The 27018-nt window shown below is 48.5% G+C and overlaps 1 protein-coding gene across 5 annotated transcripts in view; it reads right to left on the minus strand.

Annotated features, from left to right (window-relative positions):
* DPP6 (dipeptidyl peptidase like 6) overlaps window positions 1-27018 on the minus strand; it is a 1001611-nt gene that overhangs the window by 477009 nt on the left and 497584 nt on the right. Inside the window, exon 1 of one of the 5 annotated variants that reach the window (XM_085005072.1) lies at window positions 21125-21512. The exons of the other annotated variants lie outside the window; for them this stretch is intronic. Within the exon in view, the coding sequence (XP_084861198.1) occupies window positions 21125-21181 (57 nt within the window). The 5' untranslated portion in view covers window positions 21182-21512. Of the gene's footprint in view, window positions 1-21124; window positions 21513-27018 lie in introns of those variants that run through there. 5 annotated transcript variants of the gene reach the window in all.

Here is a 27018-nt window from a genome sequence, read left to right on the forward strand (position 1 = left end):
CTTGGGTAAGTTCCCACTGAGCTTCCACTTCCTCTGGTGGAAAACTGAGATGGTTGATCCACCCCAGGAGCTTGGGAGACACAAATCAGTACGTGCCTGTGAGAGGCTCCGCAATCCAGAAAGTTCCCTGCAAAGTCATCTAGCACCACCATTCCTACATCTGTTAAAACTCAGAACTTTCCTAAAACACACAACCACCTGCCTGGGTGGAAAAAAAAAAGTGCCCAGAAAATATTCACAAAGCTGATTCAGAGTATGGGGGGGGGGGGCTGGGGCCGTGACCCCAATGTGGGTGGATTAAGCTGAGAGAAGGGAGACAAAGGGGTCACGTCCATCTGCAAAGGAAAAGCACACGCTGGGATGTCTGAGATCAGAGAAAAAGACAACACTGGAGCTTAGTTCCGAGACGGACCCATGAGAAGGAAGGGAAAAAGGCAAATGGAAATAAAGCCACCACTAAGCCCTGTTGGCACTGAAGGGGCAAGAAAGGCAACAGTTCATCCCCAAACAATTTTTTGAAATTGAAGTCTAGCTGGTTTATAATATTAGATGAGGTTCAGGTGTCAAACATAGGCAAAATTTCCAGATGATGCTCTACTTAAAGCTATTATAAAATCTTGACTCTATTCCTTATTCTGTTCAGTATATCCTTGTAGCTTATTTGCTTTACACACAGTCATTTGCACCTCCTCATACTCTACCTGTACCCTGCCCTCCCTTATGCCCACCGGTAACTAACTCATTTGCTCTCTTTTTGGTATTTCTCTTCCCCTTTTATTTCACCTGGTATAATACCCTCCAGGTTGTTGCAAATGGCAACATTTCATTCTTTTTTAATGGATGAGGACTATTCTACGAAAATAGACATATTTTCTCACGTATTATACAAAAATAAACTCAAAATGGATGAAAAACCAAAATGTCAGACCAGAAACCATAAAACTCCTAGGGGAAAAAAAGAACAAAAAACAAAGGCAGAACAGCGACATAAACGGCAGCAATATTTTTTTTGGATCTGTATCCTATGGCAAAGGAAACAAAGGCAAAAATAAACACATGGAACCTAATTAAACTTAAAAGCTTCGGCACAGCAAAGGAGACCATCAACCGAACAAAAAGACAACCTGCTGAATGGGAGAAAACGTTTGCAAATGATACGACTGATACAGGGGGTAATAGTCAAAATACATTAACAGCTCAAACGAGACAATATCACAAAAACAAAAACCCCTATTAAAAAATGAGCAGAAGACCGGAACAGACATTTTTTCCAAAGAAGACATACAGATGGTCAACAGGCACATGAAAAGATGCTCAACACTGCTAAGCATCTGAGAAATGCACATCTATCATCGAAAAGACCACAAATAACACGCACTGGTGAGGATGTGGAGCAAAGGGAACCCTTGCATACTGTGGATGGGAATGCAAACTGGTGCGGCCGCTATGGAAACGTGTACGGAGGTTCCTCAAAAACTAAAAACAGACCCACCGTATGATCCAGCAAGTCCACTCCCGAGTGTATACCCAAAGAAAGCAGAAACACTAATCGGAAAAGACACGGCACCCCGAAGTTTAAAAGAGCATTATTCACAAAAGCCAAGATACGGAAGCAACCTAAGCGACCGTCCACAGATGACTGGATAAAGAAGATGTGGTTCATACATACAGTAGCACACATCGGGTTGCTTTTTGTTTTCTTATAAAATATTTGAAACATAGTTAAACCAAGCAAAGAGGGACTGGAACATTTCAGATAGGAACAGATAACTTCCCAAGGAACTTGCTTGACACGAAGGTAACTGTGAACCACAAGTGATGCAGGAGTTGCTTAGTAAGCCCGATCCAGTCAATCGCTGGGATATCTCCAAATAGGAAAGAATATGCCCCATTTCTTTCATGGAACCCCACCCACTGAAACCTCCTTTCCAGTCTGTCCAGACTGAAAAAATGACACAGTGTACTTAGCTCTTCCTCCTGAACTCACTCTCCTTTTAACTGTAAATGGAAAACGTGTGTGTGTGTGTGTGTGTGTGTGTACTAGGTGCACCTGTGTATATTATATGCACCTATATTTTTTCTCCCTTGTACCTCTCAAGTGCCTTCACTCATAGCAAACCCAACTAAGCTTTGATACGATGAAACCAAGTTGGTTTTATCTATTTCAAAATTTAACTAGCTCAGAGCCAAATATGACTCACTTGCAGGTATTCAGCTAAAAAAGGGAACTTGGAACAGTGGTGGGAATTCTACCAGAACTCAACAGGGCATGCCTCACCCTCCTCCCAGGGGCCCAAGGGTTCCCAGAAAAAGAAGAAAGGAGCTAAGGCTGAAATCTGTAAGGACGGCGGGCTCCAATGCTCAGAGGTAAGTGTATCATCACTCTTGCTGTTCTCCTGTCAAAAAAGGACGATGCCGTGCACTCATATGAGAGATGGCAAATGGGTCAACAAAACGCCACGGCTGGGGAACCAAAAGCAGCAAGTGCTTGAAAGAAGTTAGTTGCTGATGAAAATGGACAGGTACCTCTTGCGTAGAGCATGACAGAGCCATCTGCCACCGTGATCAGAGCTTGCCCCAAACACAGGGCCAAATGCCAAGTGACGGCTGGACCCCATACACGCAATCACCCAACCAAACGCTCTTTTTATGGAGACCTCATTTCCTACAGCATTTGCTGCCAAATAGCTTCCTTCCTGTCTTTCCTTTTAAATACAAACGATAGAGTTTTTGCATTAGGCTAACTGTGCCCATTTAAAGATCTATAATATATATAAACTCCAAGAGAGTGTCACCATTAGAGCCATCTTGGAAAAGTGAATCTTGCAAACAATATCCTTTTATTGTCATGCTTGCAAGGACCCTCCATGCCTAAACTACTTTAGAAACTTTTTCAAGATGTGTATGGAATGCTAGCATTTTATTTGGTTTTGAATTTCCTTCATTATTCCATTTACTTTCCCCAAAGAGGGCTCGTGGGCCCATTCTTCTCTGCAAGCAGGCTGGCTTCCACAATGAACCCTATCCCAGAAGGCCACAGAAATGCCATCTCGGTTTGTACACCATGAAACCAGGTTGATAAACCTCACAGTCACGTGACATAAGTCCAGGCATTTGAAATAAGCATATTTTGCTCCTGTGAGCAGTGTTTTGTTTCAGACATTTTGAAGACAGATGCTATAATTTTACTGCCCATGAAAACCCCTCTCAGTGAGTTCTCACTGTGGCTCCACAGGTTAAAAACCTGACTAGTATCTGTGAGGACATGGGTTCAATCCCTGGCCTCACTCAGTGGGTTAAGGATCCGGAGTTGCTGTGTGCTGTAGCATAGGCTGCAGATACGGGTTGAATCCGATGTTGCTGTGGCTGTGGCCTCAGCTGACGCTCTGAGCAGCCCCTAGCATGGGAACTTCCATATGCCACAGGTGCAGCTGTAAGAACAAAACGGAGGAAAAAAAGAAGAAAAAGGAAATACCCTCAGTATTTGATACTGTTCTCTTCATAGTACGTATTCAATAAATGCTGCTGTCTTCCTGAGTACAGGTGGAATTGGGAGGCTCGGTGGTGTCTCAGAGGTCTTTTGTTCCATTACTGCACTGCTGTGATTTCATCAGGCTCCTCTCATTCCCCTGCCACAGAAAATGGCTAAGCTCCCTGAAGGCAGAGGTTAGGTTTCATGCTGTGTGGAGCCTTCCGTGCTGCCTAACAGCTGAAAAATGAATTATTTAGCAGGATTCTCTTCGTGACACAGAGTACCGAAGGTCCCACGTTTCAGAACAAATGAAAATTGTCATCCTTCCGCCATTGACCCTTGTGCTTCTAGAGTTTATTGTCAATGCGTCAGAGCACGAAGAGGGTGTGGGGCAGGGATGCAGCTTTAGACACACTGTGCTTCTCCTGCCCAAGGAAGGGTGGAGGGCAAACCAGCCACAGTGCTTGGTTCCATTCCACGGCTCAGTATGTGGAGTCCTAGTGCCTCTGTCCCATGACCAGGCGACAGGTCTGCTGATGGACATGCGACCTTAGCCAGACCAGGCAGAGACCTCGCATGAACTTTTCCAGGCTTGGGCGGGGGGGGGGGGGAGCGCCCTCCCAGGAATGGAGCTGGGGTGGGGGGTGTGGGGGTGGAAACTGCAGGCAGCCAGCTTCCCCACATGAGGGAAAAAGGGGTCTATGGAGAAAAGCTGTTCTTTTCCCCAAGGCTGGACTTCTCAGCCATGTGCAATTCCGTACCATCAATGCCAGTATCTTTCTAATTACCATCCCCTTTGCTTAAAACAAAAGTCCACAGGCCAGCATCTGCAGGGGAGGGAAGAATCATTATTGACCCTCCTGTATGTGGCCACATGTCCCACTTACATCTTCAGCAATCCCCAGCGCGCGGCAATAATGAAGACCTGAAACCAAAAAATCGTTTAATGCTTCAAATCCCCCTCCCAGCCCCGCTCCTCCACTAGCTAAGGCTGCTGCCTTACCCTACAGCCTGTATTCATCTTAAGGGGGGTAGAAAGGGACACAAGGAAAGCAGGTTTTGTAAAAACCATAGCACTTTTTCTTTGGAAAAGGTTAAGCCAGGCCATGAGTGTATATTCTAGGGAGTCAGAGAACAATGCCTAGCATATAATCGAAACTCGTTACATTTAATATTCGTATATTTTCTCTGGATCTGGTGCATCCAGAAGTGTGCTTGACACCTTGTAGATGCCCAGCAAATACATATGTTGAATGAATATTACCTTTTCTTTTTTTAAACATTTTTATAGATTTTTATTATTTTGGGGTTATAGTTGATTTACAATACTGTGCCAATTTCTGCTGTATAGCAAAGTGACTCAGTCATATATACATGTATCTATGTATACATAGACATACTTTTAAAAATGTTATTTTCAAAAAAAAAAAAAAAAAGGAGTTCCCGCCCTGGCGCAGGGGTTAATGAATCCGACTAGGAACCATGAGGTTGCGGGTTCGATCCCTGGCCTTGCTCAGTGGGTTAAGGATCCGGTGTTGCCATGAGCTGTGGTGTAGGTCGCAGACGCAGCTCGGATCCCGAGTTGCTGTGGCTGTGGTGTAGGCCGGCGGCTACAGCTCCGATTTGACTCCTGGCCTGGGAACCTCCATATGCCGTGGGAGCGGCCCAAGAAAAGGCAAAAAAGACAAAAATAAAAAATAAAATGTTATTTTCCACCATGTGAAAATCACTTATATAGTTATTTCTTGGCTGTATCCATGGCATGTGGACGTTCCCTGGGCCAAGGGTCAAACCCACACCTCAGCTGCAACCTTCCCCATAGCTGTAGCAACACCAGATCCTTAACCCACCAGGGAACTTCCAATACTACCTTTTCTTGAGTTCGCAGTAAATGGTTATATAAATGAGTACTACCTTATACATACTGAAGGAATAGTACCTTTTTCTCAGTTCTCAGTAAATATTTATATAGGCAGAATACTCTCTTTTCTGAAACTTTAGAAAATTACTACATTTGCCAATTTGAGTTCAAACAGAACCACAATAAGTTAATTTTTGTTCATCATAATATGGCCCATAGAAACAGTTTCTATTACCTGGAGATAAGACCTTTATTTTACTGTATGATTGAAGATATTTCATATGCATTTGTATGAAACCAACTAGAGTTATAGGGCTGCTATCAAAAATGCTACACACTAGCTGTATATGGAGGTTTGGCACTCAAATGTGGCTATTAGGAATTAAGATGTGCTCTGGGTCTAAAAGTCATATTCAATTTCAAAGACTTGGTATGGACAAAAAAGAATGTAAATGATTTTGTTAAAACTTTTTTGTATTGGTTTCATGTTGGAATCATAAGATTTGGGATTCAATGAAAACTAATTCCACCCATCTCTTTTTAATTTTTTAATGTGGCTACTAAAAATTTTTTTAAATTGTATATATGGCTTGTGCTGCATTTTTATTAGCATGAGTGTTTCAATGTAATACATATACAATGGTATTATTGTTAGAAATAGTTAGAAATTAAATTTTAAAGTTAAAAATTAGGAGTTTTATGTTTGTCTTTGGAAATAAAAAATTCACCTGATTGAGAGCAAAAACCATTTGAGGGCAAAAGAATGATTGCTTTATTTTAATCCGTACATCAAAACAGTCTTTGGGTTTTTACATGAAAGGGATAGTGACCAGATATACTTTTTGTTTTTTAAAAAAAATATCAGCGAGGAGTTCCCGTTGTGGCGCAGTGGTTAATGAATCCGACCAGGAACCATGAGGTTGCGGGTTCAATCCCTGGCCTCACCAAGCGGGTTAAGGATCCGGTGTTGCCGTGAGCTATGGTGTAGGTTGCAGACGCGGCTCGGATCCTGCGTTGCTGTGGCTGTAGTGTAGGCCAGTGGCTGCAGCTCCAATTCGACCCCTAGCCTGGGAACCTTCATATGCCGTGGGAGCAGCCCAAGAAACGGCAAAAAGACAAAAAAAAAAAAAAAAAAAAAAAAAATCAGTGAGACTGTTGCAATAAATGCTGACTAGTGCGCTCAGAGAACACAGCTGGGGGACCCTTAGGTGTTTATACTGCATTACTTTCCTCAGACAAGTGTATCCTGTATTACTTTCCCAGCTGCAAGACTTAGGAACCGCGTCAAGGTCAGCTCAGGGCACCAAGACGATGCCCATCTGAACCAGAGTGGATGGCGAGGATGGGATGGAGCGGACAGACCCGCTCAGGTGGGCTCACATCACATCAGTGACTACAACCCCCAACAGAGGAGTAAGAGAGAACCCATCTGGGAACTGGCCAAATGCACTCAAGCTGTTTCTCCTCCAACATAGACGCCCCCTGCACAGGGCTGGGAACAAAGGATCTGGGTTGTTACTTAATCAGCCCAGGAAGAAACAAAGTAACATCTCCTAGTGAACAAAGGGACAGAAAGACACCTCTCCATACCCACCCTGCAGGGATAACTTATCTGCCAGGGATTTCTAGTTTTACCAAAATAGGCTTCCACTGGGCAACTTCATCCCGCTCCACAAAAGCTAGTCCAGGGATTTATCTTTCCAGAAAGTTTGAGCAGTGTTCAAATCATGTGCAAGGGGCTTCAGTGAGGCGCCCAAGCTTTGTGGTCCAGTAGTCAGGAGATGGGTGGGGGTGAGGGGTTGGGAGAAATGTAAGGATTTCTTATGCATGTAATTGACGTGGGGCTTAATAATTTCCCCCCACAAATCTCTCGCTTTAAGCTCATTACATCTCTTTACAGGATAATGTAAGAAAATAACTGACATTCCCAAACATAGAATGAGTGTGCAAAAGAAGAATAAATACTGAGTCCTATATCATTCAAATGCTTCACGTTTCTAAATAAAATTATACAACTGTATGCTCCTAACATTCAAGACATTGAATCAGCTCAGAAGCCGCTACCGAATTAAAAGCTTTTTGTGAGTTTCTTTCACGAAATTGAGATCAGAGTGAAAAACACACACAGAAATTTAGTATTTCCTTTCCTTAGTATTCATTTGATGAGAGCATTTTCTGCAGGCTTCACAAAAGGCACAAGCCAGCCTTTTGGTGCAGAATGATCTTTATTTTCTTCCGTGCTTTTCTTAAATTCAATTACTGTCTGTTACTTTCAGTATAATTTCCTCATTCAAGCAATGACAACACAATTATATAAATCTAAAATTTTCAACAGGGGTATTACAGTATAGAAGTAAACTAATAAAAAAATTCTAATCATATATCCATTCATTGCAAGGACACATAATTCCTCAGAAACCATGTTCAGTAGCCTTAAAACCCAGCTACACTCTAAGATTTGAATACACTGAAAACATAGAATCTTTGCAGGCAAAGCTGCATACATTAGCTGCTAACATCTCCCTGTATGGAACAGTTTCACTAGGGAACTAAGTTGGATAAGCAACTAAGTTGCAAATGCATTTCTGACGACTAATAAACCACAACTAAGCTTCAAGGACCCCAACATAACTCTTCAAGCCACACGTCTAAGTGAAATTAATACATTCGAAAACGGCAGACTCATTACTTCAAGTGAAGCTTATTATCTCTGCAATTTCAAGCACAGCACCATCAGTTAAGGAATAAAGCAAACTACTTCATTCAACGCATTGAAACACATTTAACATAACGTCAACCTTCCCTTCCATTTGGCGACCTGTCTCCCTTACAGCCAGACTGGGACCATGGAGCCAGTAAAAATGTTGACCCAACCTATATCATGTTTCGACTCCTTTACATGGTCTGACACCATAACCACCACACCGACAACATCTGCAGCTATTACCCATCAATCTTTGCCCAACGTGGAAACTGAGATTACCCAAAGTCGATGCCACCTAGCTCCTAAGTGCCCAAACTAGAATTTAAACTCAGGTCTATCTGAATCCAAAGCTGGTACTTTCTCCTAAGCCATATGCCTCCCTACCAGCCTGGCTCTATAAACCAAAGTTTCCCCGTTCCACCTCTTGCTTCGTATGAAAGTACTGCATCCTGTTATACCCAAGTCACTCTTGAACCCATACCGCCTCGTGAAAAAGTTCCGCAAGGCAGGCAATCACACCCAGCCGTGGACAAACAAGGCGAATGTTCCAGAACGTCCCATCCTGTCCATCCCAACTGACTTTCTTTCCTACGTGTTCCCTCAAAGATCTTCTCCCACCAGAGTTTCTGAGGATTGGCTCAAATGTCCACGTCCACTTTCTCTGCATCTTGGGGGGAGGTGGTGAAATCTGCATCGTATCTTTTCAGTTCAGCAAATCACTTCCTTGAAGGACAAAGACTTGGTGCTTCTGCTTCAGCAATAACCCAACAAGGCTTGGGGGAGGCCCACTGGCTATTTTTCAGCAGGTCACCTTTTCTCACCAATGGGTTTGCTCCTTCATCTACACAGTTGGTAAATGAGAGAATATGCACTGAATGTTACAGTATGAACCATGGCAGGATGGAGGGCCCATGTGTGGCAAAGCCATGGCAACGAGGGGATGCTTCTGTGGAGAAATGGTTGCAGGTGCGTCTCGTGGGGGGTGGGATGTGGGGACAGAAAGCATGGCAGGGACACTTCAAGCCTCAGGGAAAGGAAGGTGAGCTGGTCCTTTTGTGGCTTGGATTTTGTTTTCCCCTCGGGCTCCAAATTTTTAATTCATTAGAACCACAGCCCCTGAGTTCCATGGATGGTTCACTGGAGGGGGCTGAGAGGAGGCCACTTCATTTCTTCACTGATTCGTGCTGCACACAGATTCACGGGACAGGCACTGTGCGTGGTGCTGGAGATACACAAGGAACGGGGCCTGTTCTGTGTCTGCCGGGCTCAGGGCTGTGTGCAGGGAAGGGAAACGGGTTCCACATCAAAGTCCTGAGATCTTCAAGTAGAAGGGGCCTGAAACCAGACTTGCCCCTCTTGGAGAAAGAGCAGAGGCCGAAGGTCCTCAAGCTTGTCCCCAGGCAGTTCTGGGGATCAGAAGGCGGCCGGCATGGCAGCCAGGACCTGAACGGCACCTGCTGACCCTCAGCTTTCGCTGCCGCCCAAGGACCCAAATCCACAGAGGCCTGGTTTTGCCTTTTAGAGCCCAGACAACAAAAAGCTCAAAATCCTCACGCTTCTAATAATATTTCAGTGGCTCAAATATGATTTAAGACCTACTGGATGCCCCCAGCTACACCCCTGCACTTCCTTAAACTTTCACCACCCGCCACGGCGCACAGATCCATCATCTATCACTCTTGGGGTATGGTACCCATTCTTCCCTGACTCCTTGCCCAGCCCCATTCTCTCCTACCTGCCCCGAAGCGCCTCCCCGGTGCCCAGCACAGCCCCCAGGGGTGACAGCCACCGACTCAATGTTTGCATAAACTCTGAGCACTGAGCTCATTTCCATCCATGTATCTCAAGACCAGGCCAGCTTGCTGGAGACCACAGAAGGGGACAGAACCACTCAACCTGGAGTCGGCAGACAGACCCCAGGGCTTCCGTGAGCCGCATGTGGTCAAGATGATGCGACTTTTTTTTGGCGAGCTGATCCTGGCCTTTCATCAGACCCTCGAAAAGGATCTGGAACCCCAGGGAAGTAACAATCAATACACCGTTGGTTCGGTTTAAGCTTGTAAACGGATAAAATTCCCAAATGTTGCAACATCTGAACTCCCTCAGCCGAGTTCCCGGTGGGCACAGGTGGCGCTGGGACCTTTCTTTCATGCCCATCTTCCCCCACCTGTTCTATAACGACCACCTTTGAAGCCATTCAGGTGTAAGCTGAGACTGCAAATTATCTCCTGCATATTTTCAAGGCAGGCAGAACTTATTAATTTTGGCTTGCTTTTAAACATTGGGGAGAAAAACATTTGTTATAGCCTCATTTCTTCCCCCCCCACCGTCCCGTTTCAAAAGCCAATTCACTGATTAACTAATTAAATATGAAAAGTTGCTGTGAAAAACAGTGCCTCCAGGGATGGTGCAATAACACGAAGAAACAGTTCTGTCTCGCCTACATGGCATGAAAACAAAGAATCGCAGTAGATCCTTTGCCGCCCTAAGTACATACCTTTTCCGAACTGACCTGCAGACAAGGATTTTTTTTTAATGAGCCTATAATACTGTATTTTTATTTCCTTTGCAGTTTCCGGTCAATATCAGCTTTTGCGTTAATCTTCTTGGGAAATTATTTTTCCCGTGTCTCACCTGGGATTGCTAGATGTGGAGCAAAAATAAAAATAAATAAAAAAAAGAAGAAAGAAAAGACAGGTTCTGTGTCCTGCACCTGCCATTTGTCAGCTGTGTGATGTTGGTAATTTACTGAACCTCTCTGAGCCTTATTTCATCTACTGCTGAATTAGAGGTCTGGTTTGTAAGCTGTGCTCCAAGCTGCTCTGAGACTCTGCTGACACCTCCCAGGGTTGCTAAGCAAGGGCTTTCGCTTCTTTTCCACGTTGGATGTGGCTTATTTTCTCTGGGGAATGGGTTTCTGTTATTAAAACCAAAGATCAAAAATCACTAGAGAGGAGCTCCCATCGTGGCTCAGTGGTAACAAACCCAACCAGTATCCATGAGGACACAGGTTTGATACCTGGCCTCACTCAGTGGGTTAAGACGCCGGCGTTGCCATGAGCTGTGGTGTAGGTCGAAGACGAGGCTTGGTGCCAGAGTGGCTGTGGCTGTGGTGTAGACCAGCAGTGATAGCTCCAATTTGACCCCTGGCCTGGAAGCTTCCATATGCCACGGGTGCGGCCCTAAAAAGACCAAAAAAAAAAAAAAAAAAGTCACTGGGCAAGACGATCTATAAAAATGCCTTGAAAGTCAAACATTCTATGATTTCCTAGAACAACCCCTCTTAGAAATGGACACATAAGACCTCACCAGATGCTGAAAAGCAAAGACCCACGCAAACAGCGCTGTCACGCCAACACACACTGTAAGGCCTCCTTCAGCAGCAGCTTGAAACCTCTATGCCAAGAATAGTATCCGGTGCGGAACACGCGTTTTCTTCATGCCCACAGCGCGATGGGCATCATCTCCAGGGTCCCTCGGGGAGGAGGGGAAGAGGCGGAAGTCAGAGGCGGCCGGGCCAAGGCCCGCGTGGCCCCCAGGCCTGGAGAGGAGGGCTCCGGGCAGGGTGAATGTTGAACGGCCCTTCACCCTTCGTGCCGCATCCCGCCCTTGAGATGCGCAGGTAAAACTGATGAAATGCCCAGGGGGCTTTGAGGCCCTAAGGCTTTCGGATTTTTAGTGACACAAGGGCTTTTACCTGCCCAGGTTCTCTTACTGGTTAATTTCTTTCTCTGAGTGTGGACCACGTGGCTTGGTCCTGGGGGAATGGACAGTTCACACTGTTTTTCGAAATCAGAACCAGAAGTTCTAATTGTCCAGAGTCTTAAAAATTCTCAGGCTACTGAAATACGACAAGTATATATTTCCTTATCTATCTACACATGCACACATACGCACAACATGTGTGTGTGTGTGTGTGTGTGTGTGTGTGTGCATGCGCGCGTGCGCATACGCCGTGAGGCCTTAAAACACCTCATTGCTTCTAAGACTTGAGTCTTATTGAGGACATCACACACCCCTTTGGCTTTCTGTAAACCAGAAGCTTGCAGGGCCTTTTCCAGTCCATGCCTAGCTTAAATCCCTCCCCCCAACAAAGTGTCTTTTTTACCTCCAAGTTTCATGTATTTCCCCCAAATTGTGTTCTTTTAAGCAGGATTCTATAATGAGAAGTTCGGTTTCCTTCCCTGTCTTTGAGAATTTGACTAACCCCGGGCTGCTTCCCACGGCAATCCTTTCCATGACATCGTGGCTTTGAAAGCCTCTCCTGTAAGCGGGTCCTGCTCCCCCAGATCCCCTCCACGCCCCTCAGAACATCCCACCCCCCCAACACAGACCGCTCTGCGACCCTCAGGTTCGAGGCACAGGTGGGGATTCCTCAGCTCCCCCGACTCCAGCTGTTGCGCCCACTCTCCTTACCTCCCCACTCTGCCTCCATCACCTGTTTATCCAAATAAAAACCTTCCTCTGATCCAACAGCTGTCTAATAAGTGGATGGGGTATTAGGCAGCTATTAAAATTTAAAAATATGTTTACTCGCCTCTCCCATTCAGGGATCCAATTTCAGATACCTAGTTAGCATCATCATTTTAGAATTCCCTGCATGAACACTGAAACAACCTCAAAGAGTCTAAGAAGAAGAATAAAAATCGCCTCTTCAATATAGAGAAGTCGAGTTCTTTCACTAATTGTAAAACATACATCACCACCCTTCAAGGGCATCTCTGGTGTATCTTTCAAGAAGCGAAGAAAAGGGATCTATTTCACCTTCTTTGGCTGGATGCTCATCTTGCCGTGGGTAAAACTACTAAAGGGGCTCAACCCACCCTTCCAAGGACAGGGATTCCCATCATCATCAAGAGGAACCGCGTGAGAGTGTCAGAAGGCAGACTCTGACCTTTTAAAAGGTTGCAAAAGAGCCTCCCCCACCCCAGTTTTCCCACTTCCATCAGCCGACCATGCTGGTGCCTTCTGGTCCACGGCTCCCACCTCCACGTGGGCGCACAGACACTTGTTAACAGCCCATGTTCCAGATTAACGACTTGGATGCTCAGCGTCTCATGGGGCTTCCGCTGGGGAAAAAGCAGTTTCTCTTGTGTTTTTGCAGGAGAAGCTAAATCTCTCCAAAAACCGATCAGATACCGAGTACCATATAAATTGTCACGGAAAACGCCATCATCAAGACTTTATCTTCTCACGCGTGTGTTTTGCAAAGTCGCCCGGGGAAGACGGCATTCCAGATCCCACGGCATCCCAGCCACCGCTGCTAAAAATAGACAGCTATGGAAGTGGGCCCACGGCACTGACTCAACATCTACGCGTATGGCCATTTTTCCTAAGAAGGAATTGCTGCAAATTTCAGTCCCATGAGCATGAAATCCTCCTGGAATCGGAAGCTGAACACAGCAACGGTACCTGTTATTTGGTCCTGGCCGGATGCAGGACCTGCTCCAGCGTAAACCCAGACTTCACAGAACTGCTAAAATGCACACAACCCAGCAGTGCTTTAAAGGATGCCAAGATCGGCTTTACTGGGACGTCTGCATTTTCATTAAGGATGGTGCCGAAACACGCTCTCTTTGTCTGTCATCAACTCTGCCATAACTTTGTACCAAAAATGTCAGCCATTCACTATGCCACTGGGTTTCATTACCAACAGTCACAGCCGCTCCCAAGGAGCGACTTTATATATTTTTCAGGGATTGGATTTGTCTCGGTCCTCGAGCAAGCCCATGCAAAGATCTGATCAAGAGAGTCAGCTATGAGCAGTTACAGGTCCTTGAGAGGCACCAGTGATAAATTAACGGCCTGTCGGGGACAGGGCAGTAAGAGTTCTAAAGAGTTAGGTGGCAGATGGTGGAGCAGGCTGGAGCATAAACCTCCCGGACTTGATCACATTACCTGGGCTATTTTTTAAAATCCTTTCCACCCCTCCCCTCTTTCATTTAGCTCCCCACTTCAAGGAACATGGGACAGCCACGTCCCACAGAACCTGGGAACATCCGTCTCAGGACGAATGGCCATAAACAGGACGTGGGCTGAAATGCCACCAACCCCAGTGTTCTCTCCTCCAGGTTTTGGGTCACGAGGCACCGACCCTCAAAGTGAAATAAAAACCTTTTAGTTCATTCTGGGTCCCCACCCAAGGTCTGAAACAAGACTCCACCAGCTCTGACACAACTTGTCACTTTTTTGTTTGTTTGTTTTTGTTTTTGTTTTGTTTTTGTCTTTTTGCCATTTCTTGGGCTGCTCCCATGGCATATGGAGGTTCCCAGGCTAGGGGTCGAATCGGAGCTGTAGCCACCGGCCTACGCCAGAGCCACAGCAACGTGGGATCCACATCTGCAAACTACACCACAGCTCACGGCAACGCCGGATCCTTAACCCACGGAGCAAGGCCAGGGACCGAACCTGCAACCTCATGGTTCCCAGTCGGATTCGTTAACCATCGCGCCACGACGGGAACTCCCACAACTTGTCAGTTTTAAAGCAAGAACTTCAACCAACCATGGATCCCAACGCTTCTCGAGAACTTGCTTCTTTGCCCTCGTCTATGTTTTTCCTCAATGTTTAGAACTTGATCGACAGCCTCAATCTGTCTTCTCTTTCTCAACAAGAGAGCGTGATAGATGCCTATTGCAAAACCCAATCACTGAATGCCAAACACAGGCATGGCTCATTTCCATCAAAGATAATAAAGCTACAATTCCCGATGAGGCGGAAACGTGGCGACTGTTCATCATTGGAAGTGATTAGCATCTTCCGTTTCCACGGGCACGTGGGCGCTGAAGCCGTTTGGGTGAAGGTTAAGGGAAGGCGTTCGCCAACCCTCTGGCCTCCAGGTCTCCTCTGTGGAGCGTGTGAAGGTCCCCGTTAAGCTTCCCGTGGCAGCCCCGGCACCGAAGACGAAGTGCAGGACCACGTTCAATGGAACGTCAGTGAAACACCACGAAATGCGCTCCACCCACAGAGAAAGCATTTTACAGAAGAGAAAGTCAGCTGCTTTCCGTTTGTTTTGAATTTGGGCTGTGGATACAGCCCACTGGGAGTTGTCTGGGTTTTCTTTTACTCTCTTAGGTGACACTTGCTGGCTCTGCCCTCCCTTCCTTCCTTCTTCCCTTTCCCTCCCTCCCTCCCCCCTCCTCCCTCCCTTCCTTTCTTTCTTGCTATGATGTGCAGTGGTTTGAGGTGGGATATCCGTTCCCAGACATGGGATTGAACCCCGGCCGCAGCAGTGAAAGTGCAGTCCTAACCACTAGACCACCAGGGAGCTCCTTTTTAATTGACTTATTTTTTCTCTTCTTTTTTTCTTTTGTTATGGCTGCAACTGTGGCATATGGAAGTTCCCAAGCTAGGGGTCGAATTGGAGCTGCAGCTGCTGGTCTACACCACAGCCACAGCCACACCGGATCCAAGCCACATCTGTGACTTACGCTGTAGCCTGCGGCAACACCAGATCCTTCACCCACTGGTGGAGGCCAGAGATCAAACCTGCGTCCTCACAGAGACATCAGGTCCTGAACCCACTGGGCCATAAGGGGAACTCCGGGCTTCTTGTAATAGATCATATGACTTGTATCCCAGAAAACTGGAAACTGCCTGTAGACACCAGAACCCAGAGACTATGGCTTCAGGCGAATGTGTACCCCATGGCTGTGCTGTTCTCTTAGGGAACCAGACAAAAGATCCCTCCTCTATGAAAAGCATCACACCAGCCCCCTCTTTCCCCCCCTCAAAGACCAGATGTCTCACTGCTCCCCTCATCTCTCGGCTCCCTGGCTACTCCAGGCTCAGTGCTCTTGTTCTGAACCCGCTCTCTGGGGTACCCACAGCTCCTGAGTTCTCCACCAAACCCTTGACACATCAACCTGAAGGGCAGCCTAAGTGCAGCTCTGTTTCCCTCTCTCAGGAGGCTCACATGTCCCAGCAGTATTTCTAGACACTCTTAAGCACCTGCCCATCCTGTTGGTCACGTGGTTCCTTCAAGTTTCCTTTCGATCCAAAGAGTCACACACATACACAAAATAATGGAGTTCCCGTCGTGGCGCAGTGGCTAACGAATCCGACTGGGAACCATGAGGTTGCGGGTTCGATCCCTGGCCTTGCTCAGTGGGTTAAGGATCCAGCATTGGTGTAGGTCACAGACGTGGCTTGGATCTGGCATTGCTGAGGCTGTGATGTAGGCCAGCAGCAACAGTTCTGATTCGATCCCTAGCCTGGGAACCTCCATATGCCTCGGGAGCGGCCCTAGAAAAGACAAAAAGGCAAACAAAAACAAAAACCAAAACCCAAAGAGTCATAGAGAAGTCCGCGCATGGGCAGAAAAGAATTTAATTTACACGAGTACAGTTACGGCAGCCAGTGCCATTTGTTGAGTCATGAACGGGCCACTTCTCCTATGGTGAGACTCAGGAAGAAGTCACGTTTGCCCTTCCTAACACTGCATCTTGTGTTCCCCTTCTTCCTTCCCCCTCCCCCTCCCCTCCCCCCTTCTCTCCTCCTCCTGGTCCCCCTCCCCTCCCCCCTTCTTTTTCACACCACCTCGGCCTTCACACCCCTCACACTGCCCTTGCCCTTAACCCAGTTACAAACACACTGAACTCTCACGATGGTCAGAGCCAGCTCCTCTGTCTCGGGATCGAATGCTCCTGCTGAAAGAAGCTGCAGGTTCTAATGCGAAGAGCCCTGGACAGCGAATGTCTGCAGGAATCAGCTCCGGACCCTGGGGAGGCCGCCCTCCCTCGGAATCCTAAGCTCCATGTAGTTTAGTGTTCACTTCGCAGTGGTTTGTACAATTCTCTCCACTTAGAAAACTCTCCATGGGACCCATCAGTCAACACCAGGTCCTGGGCCCAGCATTCCATCGTGGAAGAGACACACAGTGCCGACCCCTTCGGACTGGGGCAGCGGACAGAAAACTGAGAAGGCCCACAAAAGAACTGGTACACTGGGAAGGACCCTCAGACCCACTGACTGTCAGACCTAGGAAGTTCCAGAGGGCACCGGACTGAACACACAGCAAGAGATCCAAGCTGGCCCTCGGACCGTTTCCATAGAAAGACAGACCTTCCTGAAGATCTTTTTTTTTTTTTTGTCTTTTTGTCATTTCTTGGGCCGCTCCCTCGGCATATGGAGGTTCCCAGGCTAGGGGTTGAATCGGAGCTGTAGCTGCCAGCCTATGCCAGAGCCACAGCAACGCGGGATCCGAGCCGTATCTGCAACCTATACCACAGCTCACGGCAACGCCGGATCCTTAACCCACTGAGCGAGGCTTGGGATAAAACCCGCAATCTCATGGTTCCTAGTCAGACTCGTTAACCACTGCACCACGACAGGAACTCCTTGAAGATCTTTTTAAGAAAAGGCATAGTCTCATTTATATGTGGGATTCCCAAGCCAAAGGGGGATGAGGTCCCTGGGGTGCACCTGTGAAGTCTTTTCCAACTGTGATTTCATGATGCACAAGTCCTGCCCAAGTGTGTTTGTCTGTGTGTGTGTGTGTACACATCCACACACATGTGAGTCCATAATCTGCCGCTAAAGGCTCATTTTTGCTCAATATTTGAGGAACAAAAACATGCCAGGGCTGACGAGAAGCGTGGAGAAGGAAGTTGCCTGTCTCCCCTCACTCTCCACGGATCAGTTGCCACTTTACAACCTGAAGTCATTTGAAATGAGGATAGGCTATTTTAAAGCCAATTTGTGCTTTTTTGTTGATTTTAATTTGGTTCTCTAAGAAAGGATCTAGTTTGCGAGAATACACTCAACGGTAAAACAAAGTGGCCTCAGCTTTTGCTACGGCACCTACCAGGCCGACCTCTGACACGTGGTAACACCAGGTGCCGGATTGCTTTTTGACCTTAGATGAGCCTAACATCTGATTGGCGGGCCTCAGATGAGCCTAACATCTCACTGGCGGGCCTTAGATGAGCCTAACATCTGATTGGCGGGCCTCAGATGAGCCTAACATCTGATTGGCAGCAGAGCCAAAAGATGGGTCTAATCGTCTCCGCTTAAAAGACATACCATTTCCCAATACCTCCGGGTTTTACTAGTTCATTGAAAAATAAATGTTAGCATCTCCAAAGAGAAGGAGACGCGGACTTCTGGAAGTCTAGTCTCCATTTTATTCCAACATGTTCACACAGTACCCTTAAAAAAACCTTGTTTCATATATTCATCTATTTTCAGTATATATTTCAGAAAAGAACTTGGAAAACCTCAGCAATCTCTAATTCACAGGTAAAATCACTTGGTTTTCTGTCATTTCCTAGATTTTCTTTAATTAATTAATTATTTTTCCCTAGGGCCGCTTCCCGTGGCATATGGAAGTTCAAATTGGAGCTGTAGCCACCAGCCTACGCCAGAGCCACAGCAATGCCAGATCCGAGCCACGTCTGCGACCTACACCCCAGCTCACAGCAACGCCGGATCCTTAACCCACTGAGCGAGGCCAGGGATTGAACCCACAACCTCATGGTTCCTAGTCAGATTCGTTAACCACTGCACCACAACCAGAACTCCTAGATTTTTTTTTTTTTCATTAATCAGCAGTAATCCTTGGCATACAAAAGTTATTTCCAGCCTCCACCTAAGTGCCTGGCTTCCAACCACCAAAGCAGGCAAGAGACTGCACTACCTCTGTGCCCTTGCTGAGAACTAAGTGGTTGTCTACTGCAATAACCAAAAAATTGTGAAGACCGTTCAAGATAAGCATCACGCGACACTAAATCCAAATCGTCGGTAATGCTAAGAGCTTCAAACAAGCCAGAAGGCTTGATGACTTGGAGGCAGCCACGAAGTTAGTACACTCCAATGACACCCAACTCAAAAGCCAAATCGATCCACGACCAGCATCTGTCTCTTCCTCTCTCCTAAAAAGATGGAGCCTATTCCTGCAGCCCGGGGAAGAGGCCATCCCTTCACCAGTAACAAGGAGAAAAATGATCTGAAGAACTGGAGGTGTCACAGAGGGCTCGGCCATCTCGGCAGAGAAGCAGTTTAAATCGCTTTTGCAAACTGACAAATGCTGGAGGAAGAAGATACGGTCTTTCAGGCACAATTTCATTTACCTCTGTGTGTTCTGAGCAGTTCAGATTTTAGCCAGCATTCCCTACAGGTCTCTGTATTTTAGAGGTGAGATCTCAGCTCTCCATCCTATTCTGCTTCTCCTCCCTAACCCTAACCCTAACCCTAACCCTCAACGGACTGTACAGGGTGGGCTCCGCGCAGTCCTCGGGGTCAAGGTGATGTCACCAAGAAGAGAGAAGTGGACTGGCCTGGGTGCATGGGATGGGACTGCCACCTCTGGCCTTCAGGGTTAGCCAGCTCGAGTCCGTGGCTTCAGCAGGTTCTGGAGTAAAGGACTTCCCACCATCCAAAAGTATCAAGTCAAACAAGAGCTCATACATCCCCCCCAAGCCCACCCTGAACTATTTCCAGTCTCCTGGCACGTGAGGGTATCCAGCAAAGGGGGAACAACATGGCACATGGACCTGCTTTTACATAACAGAGCCTGGGCTTCTGAGCGTAGGCCCTTGGGTTCTGTGAATGGTCCATCCATAGCAACTGCCCCTGCCCGGGCTCAGGGATGGTACCTGAGACCTTGCCAGAGCCGTAAGCCCAGAGCATGTTTGTGTTACAGCTAGCGCGAGGAGGAGATCTGGAAGGAAAGGAAGCCCCGCCAGTCACAGGATGTGAATTTAGGGTGGACAGATTTTTTTTTTTTTAATTGAATAAATATCATGGAGCCAGGCTCGGCTCGCCTGCTGCCAACCTCTGTGTTCACACAACACTGAGCGTGAACCCTCACACGAGCCCGCCCGCTGCATGTGAGAATTCCTAGATTTCCCCTAGTTACCAAATCTTTTTCCCGCAAGACATAAAGCTGTGTTGAAGTCCTTTAGGTGATGATGGGGACACAATTCCTAGGAGGGTCTCATTTTTTCATGGAACAACGGGCTTGGAGGAAATGACCCCAAATATGCAGCACACACTACATGCACATCCCAAGTTGTCTTCATAAGGTCTCTGAGTAGTTGAGGATGGGACAGGCACACAGGGTCCCCGAAGGTTCTTTGTCCTCCTGAACTCAGGAGGAGTCTCCTTTCTTTGCCCCAAACCTAGCAAGTGACAGCTAATGGCACCCCTAAAATAAATAAGGAAAATCAGCTCTGAGAACCTACCAGCGTCTCCCAGGATCTATTTTAATGATCTGCCTGAGGAGAACTAAGCAGCGATTAAAAGATAAGAACCCTCAAGATCTTCTGAGCAGGGAATTATAAGATAACAGCTTGCTGTTCCCCATTACTCCCCAGCCTCTGCAGATGCAGGGCCTCTTCAGGGCAGAGTGAGCGGCCACCGGCTGCCAGATGGGGACACCGATGCAGTCCTGGGCACCCTCACCAGCCCTTCAAGACCTGCCACTTCTCAGCCAGGGCCCCTCTAGGTCCTAACTGTGCATCCTCTGGCTTGCCTAGCTCGGGGAGCCTGCATGCTCTAAATGCCAGGATGAACAGCAGCAATTGGTTAACACCTTCGGAAATACTTGGGGGGAAAAAGGGAGGAAAAGGGCACAGGTATCCCCCAAAAGTCCTTTAAACACAGCTCATCCGTTTTGTTTCCACTTGTGTTACAGCCAAAGCAAAGTCCTGCTGGAGAGTCAGAATAAGCTGAATGGGGTGGGAAAGGGGGTGGGGGAGACTCACTTCCTCCATCCTCCCCCAACCCACACACACAAATTACAAAGTAGTTGGACCTCCTCACGACTGACACGCTAAATTTGGCAGCTCTGAGAGAGGCCTTTGTCCAGAGGTCCCTACACGTCAACTTTACCTCGCCAGATGCTCGGGGGTCCATGCATTATTGATGGACCAGGGATCTTTCAAGAATAGAAGTGGGGAGAGGACAAAGGCCGCCCCCCGCAGCAGGGCTCGGCACTTTATTTCACCGGCCAGCTCCGTGGTTCCGGTGGCTACAGTCGTGCAAATACAAAATCGTTCAAGAGACACAGACTCCCCCCACCGCGCTCTCTTCCACGCGCACGCACACGCACACGGAGACCCAGGCACACTCCCGAAAGCAGCATTACCTGCTCCTGCTGCTGCACGGATTTCCCTGAGGCATTTGGCTCCTTGGCTGTAGTCATGGTCTCCCGCTCAGGGTGCACCCGGACACGGGAGCAGGTGCGGTCTGACGGGGAGTTTGGGGCCACCCGAGTCCAGTCGGCGGGAGGACTGGGCTTTAGTCCATACTTCCGAAACCACACGGCTGTTTGGGGAGGTGGGGGAGGGCGAGGGGGTAGACCAGCCTAGTTTTCTCTTTCGATGCAGAGAGCGGGGAGTGGAGCCCAAGAGGGGCGATGCTGCGGCTTAGCGGGGCTTCTCCAATTCGCAACAGCCTCTGCAATCGCCACAGAAACAATGCTAACTGCTTAGCAACCGGCAAGTGGCGGCGCGGTGCAGGAAGGGGACCCGAGTGATGCGCGCCGCTCCCGCCCGCCTCCCGCGGCGCACGGCGCATGCTCCGGCCGGCAGGGAGGGGAGGGGGCTGGGGAGGGGGCGCCGGCGGGGAGGGGCCGCGGGAGCGCGGAGGACCCAGGCGGGGCGCGCCCACAGCCCGGGTAAGTTGTCGCCCATATGCCCAGGTGGCTGGATCTGTGGCCTCCCCCCGCACGCCCTTTGCCTCCCCGCGGCAGCGCCGCCCTCAGGTCACACGCAGGGTGGGGATGGGGGGGACAAAGGGGACACGTGGTGAGGTGCTTTGTTTTTTCCTCTGCCAGGTGCCTGAGGCCTTTGAGGAGGAAGGTGGCCTGTGGGCACCCACGAATGGCTTCTTTTCTGTTTGCCGGATTTTTTTTTTTTTTTTTTTTTGCCAGGAAAACTAGGTATGCAAAGCTTGACCTTTATCTTCCTTAAAACTCCGAAAACTTATTAGGTTCCATCTTTTGATTCAATGAATCTTCTGTTTCTCTTTGAAAATCAACCAGGACCTCAAGGGTGTCTGTCGATGTAAAGGGAAAAAAAAAAAAAGGTGTCTGGGGGGTGACCTCACAGGAACTCGAGGGCTCCCTGCTGAGTCCTGAGCTCAAGGAGAAAGCAGGGACAGAGATGGCCGGCCTGATGTCCTCGCTGCTGATACTGGCCCCAGACACCAGCTGTTCCTGCTCCGAGGCTGCCCCCAGGCGGACCCCAGTTGCTGGAGATGAATTACCTAATAGCTCGCAGGTGTGGATACCTGTGCCTTCCAGAAGCTCGGGGCTAGCTCAGTGCCCAGAGGTCTTCCACTGCCCCTCGGGGTGTGAAGGGCCCTCGGTTAATTCTTCTCTAACCCCTCTAGGCCCTGAGCCTCTGTCCCACAGAAGGGCTCAGGCCACAGGAGGGTAGCTACCAAGCGGCCAGCAGTTGGCAAGTCCTTCCCAAGGGGCTGCTTGGTTGGCCCAGGCTCTGCCCCCAGCGTGGCTCCTTGGAGAGAGAAGGCAAAGCAGGTATGTTTCCAGTTCAAGGGTGCTTAATAGAAGGCGTCTCTTGGTTGTGTTCCTCTCGGAAGCCCCCTGACCCTGCTCACTTGACATGAACAGACACACACTAGCCAAGTCCAAGGCTCTGTGTCCTTCCCTGCACTTGATGGTTGCGTCCATCCAGATGCTGCAGAGTTGCCTGGTCACCTCAACGACAGCCTGAACTAAATTCTGGTCTAAGTATATGCTTGGCACAGATTCCAGAAGGTCAGGGTAGGCAGCTGCGAGCATGCCTGTTGGGCCAAGAGTGCAGAAGGAAAACTCCTGCGTGAGAGCCTCGTCACAATGTCGGGCTTTGCTTTGACTTGTGTTTGCCTTTTTTTGGTGTGTTTTTTAGGGCCGTATCCCAGGCTAGGGGTCTAAGACAGCTGCAGAGGCCGGCCACAGGCACAGCCACAGCCACATCAGATCCGAGCCTCGTCTGCAACCTACACTGCAGTTCACAGCAACGCCAGATCCTTCACCCAGGAGCAGGGCCAGGGATCCAACCCCCCTCCTCATGGTTACTGGTCAGGTTCTTAACCCACTGAGCCACAATGGAAGCTCTCGAGTTTGCCTTTTGTTTAGCCTTCCCTGAAGGACAGGGAGTTTCTGGGCAGGAACAGCAGTGGGTGAATCCCTGTGTGTGGCCATTCCCACCCAGAATGTCTGGAACATAAGCTGTGAGCAGTGTGGGCTGGAGGAAGTGTGCCAGGCCACACAAACCCTCAGGGGGCCATAGACAGTTAGCCAGCTCTAGAGGAAAAGGTGGGGCCGCCTGGGTGGGAGGTTCCCCAAGCAAACCTGCCGTGGAGGCCCCAGCAGCAAAGACTCAGAAAGGAGGCCCTGGGCAGTTAAGCCGCCCACCTCTCACCCACCTGGACCTCAGCTACCCAGGGGACCTTGGTGATGGGTGAGTCGGCGGGGGGGGGGGGGGGGGGGGGGGGGGGGGGAGGAAAGCAGCCCTTGGGGCAAAATGATTCATTCCTGAGCATCTCACAACTGCTCTGTCTTTCCGAGCTTCCTCTTAAATCAAAAGCCCTGAGGGGGGTCAAATCTTAAATACCCATCACTTAACACCACAGAGGGAATCCACTGCGAACCAGACTCCAGAACCGCCACCCAGAACCTCCTCGTCGCTCTGTTCCCAGGCCCTGGGTCCAGCCAAGTCGGTGGTACCCCGGGGAGCTCAGCTGGTGGGGTGGGGATGACAGGCAACCCTGGTCACGTCTATTTTACTTCTCAGTAAAACTTAAAGGTTATTTTCCATCCAGAATGAATATGCATAGAATGCAAAGTTCAGGTACGTCTGCAGGATGACCCCTGATATTTCAAAGGCGTCTCCTGCTGGTACCAGGTCATCAGGTCACTGGGGCGCTTGCCCCCCCAGCACCCTGCACCCCCTTGTCAGCCAGTCTGGAAAAGCGCGGCAAGGGCTGGTGGTGCCCCCGGAACCTTTCCAGAGGCTTTTCTGGCACCAGCTGCCCAGCGGCCCACTTTTCTGCCTGCTTGACTTTGATGCTTTTAAAAGAGAAGGGGCAGGACTTCCGGCCAAGCCAGACAGCACAGGTGAACCTGGAAGAATTGTGCTGAGTGATGAAAGCCAGTCACAGAAGGACGAATCCTGCTTACCTGGAGGAATATGAAACGGTCAAACTCCTGCAAGCAGGGAATAGAATGGTGCTGCCAGGGGCCTGGGGTCGGGGTGGGGCCAACGGGGAGTTGCTGTTCAGCAAGTACGACCTTGCCATTAGGCCAGATGCAAAAGTTCCAGATCTGCTGTCAACACAGTACCTCTGGTTAACAGCACTGCACTGTATGCTTAAAAAATCTATTATGTGGAGTTCCTGACATGGCGCAGTGGTTAATGAATCTGACTAGGAACCATGAGGTTGTGGGTTCGATCCCTGGCCTTGCTCAGTGGGCTAAGGATCTGGCATTGCCGTGAGCTGTGGTGTAGGTCACACATGCGGCTCGGATCCCACGTAGCTGTGGCTGTGGTGTAGGCCCTCAGCTACAGCTTGGATTCGACCCCTAGCCTGGGAACCTCCATATGCCGCGGGAGCAGCCCAAGAAAAGACCAAAAAAAAAAAAAATCTATTATGTGAAGTCAGATGGAGAAAAACAAATACCATGTGATTTCAGTCATATGTGAAGTACAGCAAACAAACAAAAATACCAAACACATACAGGACAGGATTACAAATCAACTGTAATTTCATTTAAAAAAACTTAAAGGGAGTTCCTGTCGTGGCTTAGTGGTTAACGAATCTGACTAGGAACCATGAGGTTGCGGGTTCGATCCCTGGCCTTGCTCTGTGGGTTAAGGATCCGGTGCTGCCACGAGCTGTGGTGTAGGTTGCAGACACGGCTCAGATCCCGTGTTGCTGTGGCTCTAGTGTAGGCCGGTGGCTACAGCTCCAATTCGACCCCTAGCCTGGGAACCTCCATATGCCATGGCTGCAGCCCTAGAAAAGGCAAAAAGGCAAAAAGAAAAAAAAAAACCCCAAACATGCTGAGAAGAGAATAGTGGTCACCAAACTGGAATGTGGGGAGGGCAACATGATTGAAGGGGGGCCACGGAACAGTGATGGATGGAAACCAGCTTTGTGGTGGGGAGCACGCTGCAGAGCACACGGAGGTCGACATAGATTGTATACATGAAGCATATGTCATAAAGCCATGTCACTTCAATAAAAAGGAAATCTACTGAGATTAACAGATACACACTACTGTATATGAAATAGGTACCCAACAAGGACCTACTGAATAGCACAGGGAACTATACTCGATATTTTGTAATATCCTACAAGGAAAAAGAATCTGAAAAAAACCCATATATCTCTATATGTATAACTGAATCACTTTGTTATACACCTGAAACTAACAGAGTATTGTAAATCAACTATGCTTCACTTTTTTAAACATCTGTTAAGAGGGTAAATCTTTTAAGAGAGCAAAAGTGCTGCCTTTTATCTGTATTTTAAAATTAATCGACAGCCCTCCAGAAGAAAAACGCCATGCTCAAGTTTATCTGTCAAGCTAAAGGCATGTGACTATTACTGCAGAGAAAGAGCGAGCCCCATCTCAGTGAGAGGCTGGAACTAAACTCTCCCATGTGTTATCAGCACCATCATCTAAAATTCCTCAGTCAGGCGTTCCTGCCACGGCTCAGTGGTTAACGAATCCAACTAGAAACCATGAGGTTGCGGGTTCGATCCCTGGCCTTGCTCAGTGGGTTAAGGATCTGGCATTGCCATGAGCTGTGGTGTAGGTCGCAGATGCGGTTCGGATCCTGAGTTGCTGTGGCTGTGGTGTAGGCTGATGGCTACAGCTCCAATTCGACCCCTAGCTGGGGAATATCCACGTGCGTGGGAGTGGCCCAAGAAATAGCAAAAAGACAACAACAACAACAACAAAAAATTCCTTGATCAGAGGAAACATCAGGCAGATATAGGATGCGGCGCCCTCACAACTGTGTGGGCAAAAAAAAAAAAGAATTTCGTTTTGCTTTTTAGGGCCGCACCAGTGGCATATGGGAGTTCCTAGGCTAGGGGTCGAATCAGAGCTGCAGCTGCTTATCTACACCACAGCCACAGCAACACCAGATCCAAGCCAAATCTCTGACCTATGCTGCAGCTCACAGCAATGCCTGATCCTTAACCCACTGATCGAGGCCAGGGATCAAACCCACATCTTCAAAGACACTGTGTAGGGCTCTTAACCCACTGGTCCACAACGGGAATTCCCATACCTATTATGTTAACTTTAAAAAAAATCCCTCGGGTCCACACCGCGTTAGTGCACAGGGCTGTCACGGGACGGCACCACCAGAAGTCCACGATCCAAGGAGGCCTTGCTCTTTGTGTGTAGATGGTCGTCCCTCTGTGTATGGCCAAGTCCTGCTCTCTCTTCGCACAAGCACACCAGCCACAGGGGACTAGGGGGCGCCCAGGGAGCTCATTTTACTTATTTTAAATCCCCTCTTTTTACTGATTTTAATCACTCTTTTTTTTTTTTTTTTTTTTTCCTTTTTTGATTACCCCACAGCATATGGCGTTCCTGGGCCAGGAATCAGATCCAAACCTCAGCTGCAACAGTGCTAGATCCTTTAACCCCACTATTGCTAGGGCTGGGGATCGAACCTGTGTCCTGGCGCTGCAGAGATACCCGGATCCCGTTGCACCCCAGCGGGAACTCTTAATCAACCTTTTTAAAGATCCTGCCTCCAAATACAGTCACGCTCTGAGGCCCAGGGGGTTAGGACTTCAAGTTGTAAAGGTGGGAGTATCACACTTCAGCCCACTTACAAGGAAACTGAGGCTTGAAACAATTAAGCAGCTCTTCCAAAGTCAGAGTCAGTAGTTAATGGCCGAGCTGGCATGTAGATCCTGTCCTGCTTGGGCAAAACCCTTGCCAGGCAACAGGCACATGCAGGCTTCCCGAGGCCCCTCAAGCCCTGCCCCGGCCAAAGGGGGGCGGCGGCG

This window comes from Sus scrofa, chromosome 18, assembly GCF_054392235.1.
Source record: "Sus scrofa isolate SSC_HxYL_T2T_F1_AM1 chromosome 18, Sscrofa_HxYL_maternal_Yorkshire_Landrace_v2.0, whole genome shotgun sequence".
NCBI classification, from domain to species: Eukaryota; Metazoa; Chordata; class Mammalia; order Artiodactyla; family Suidae; genus Sus; species Sus scrofa.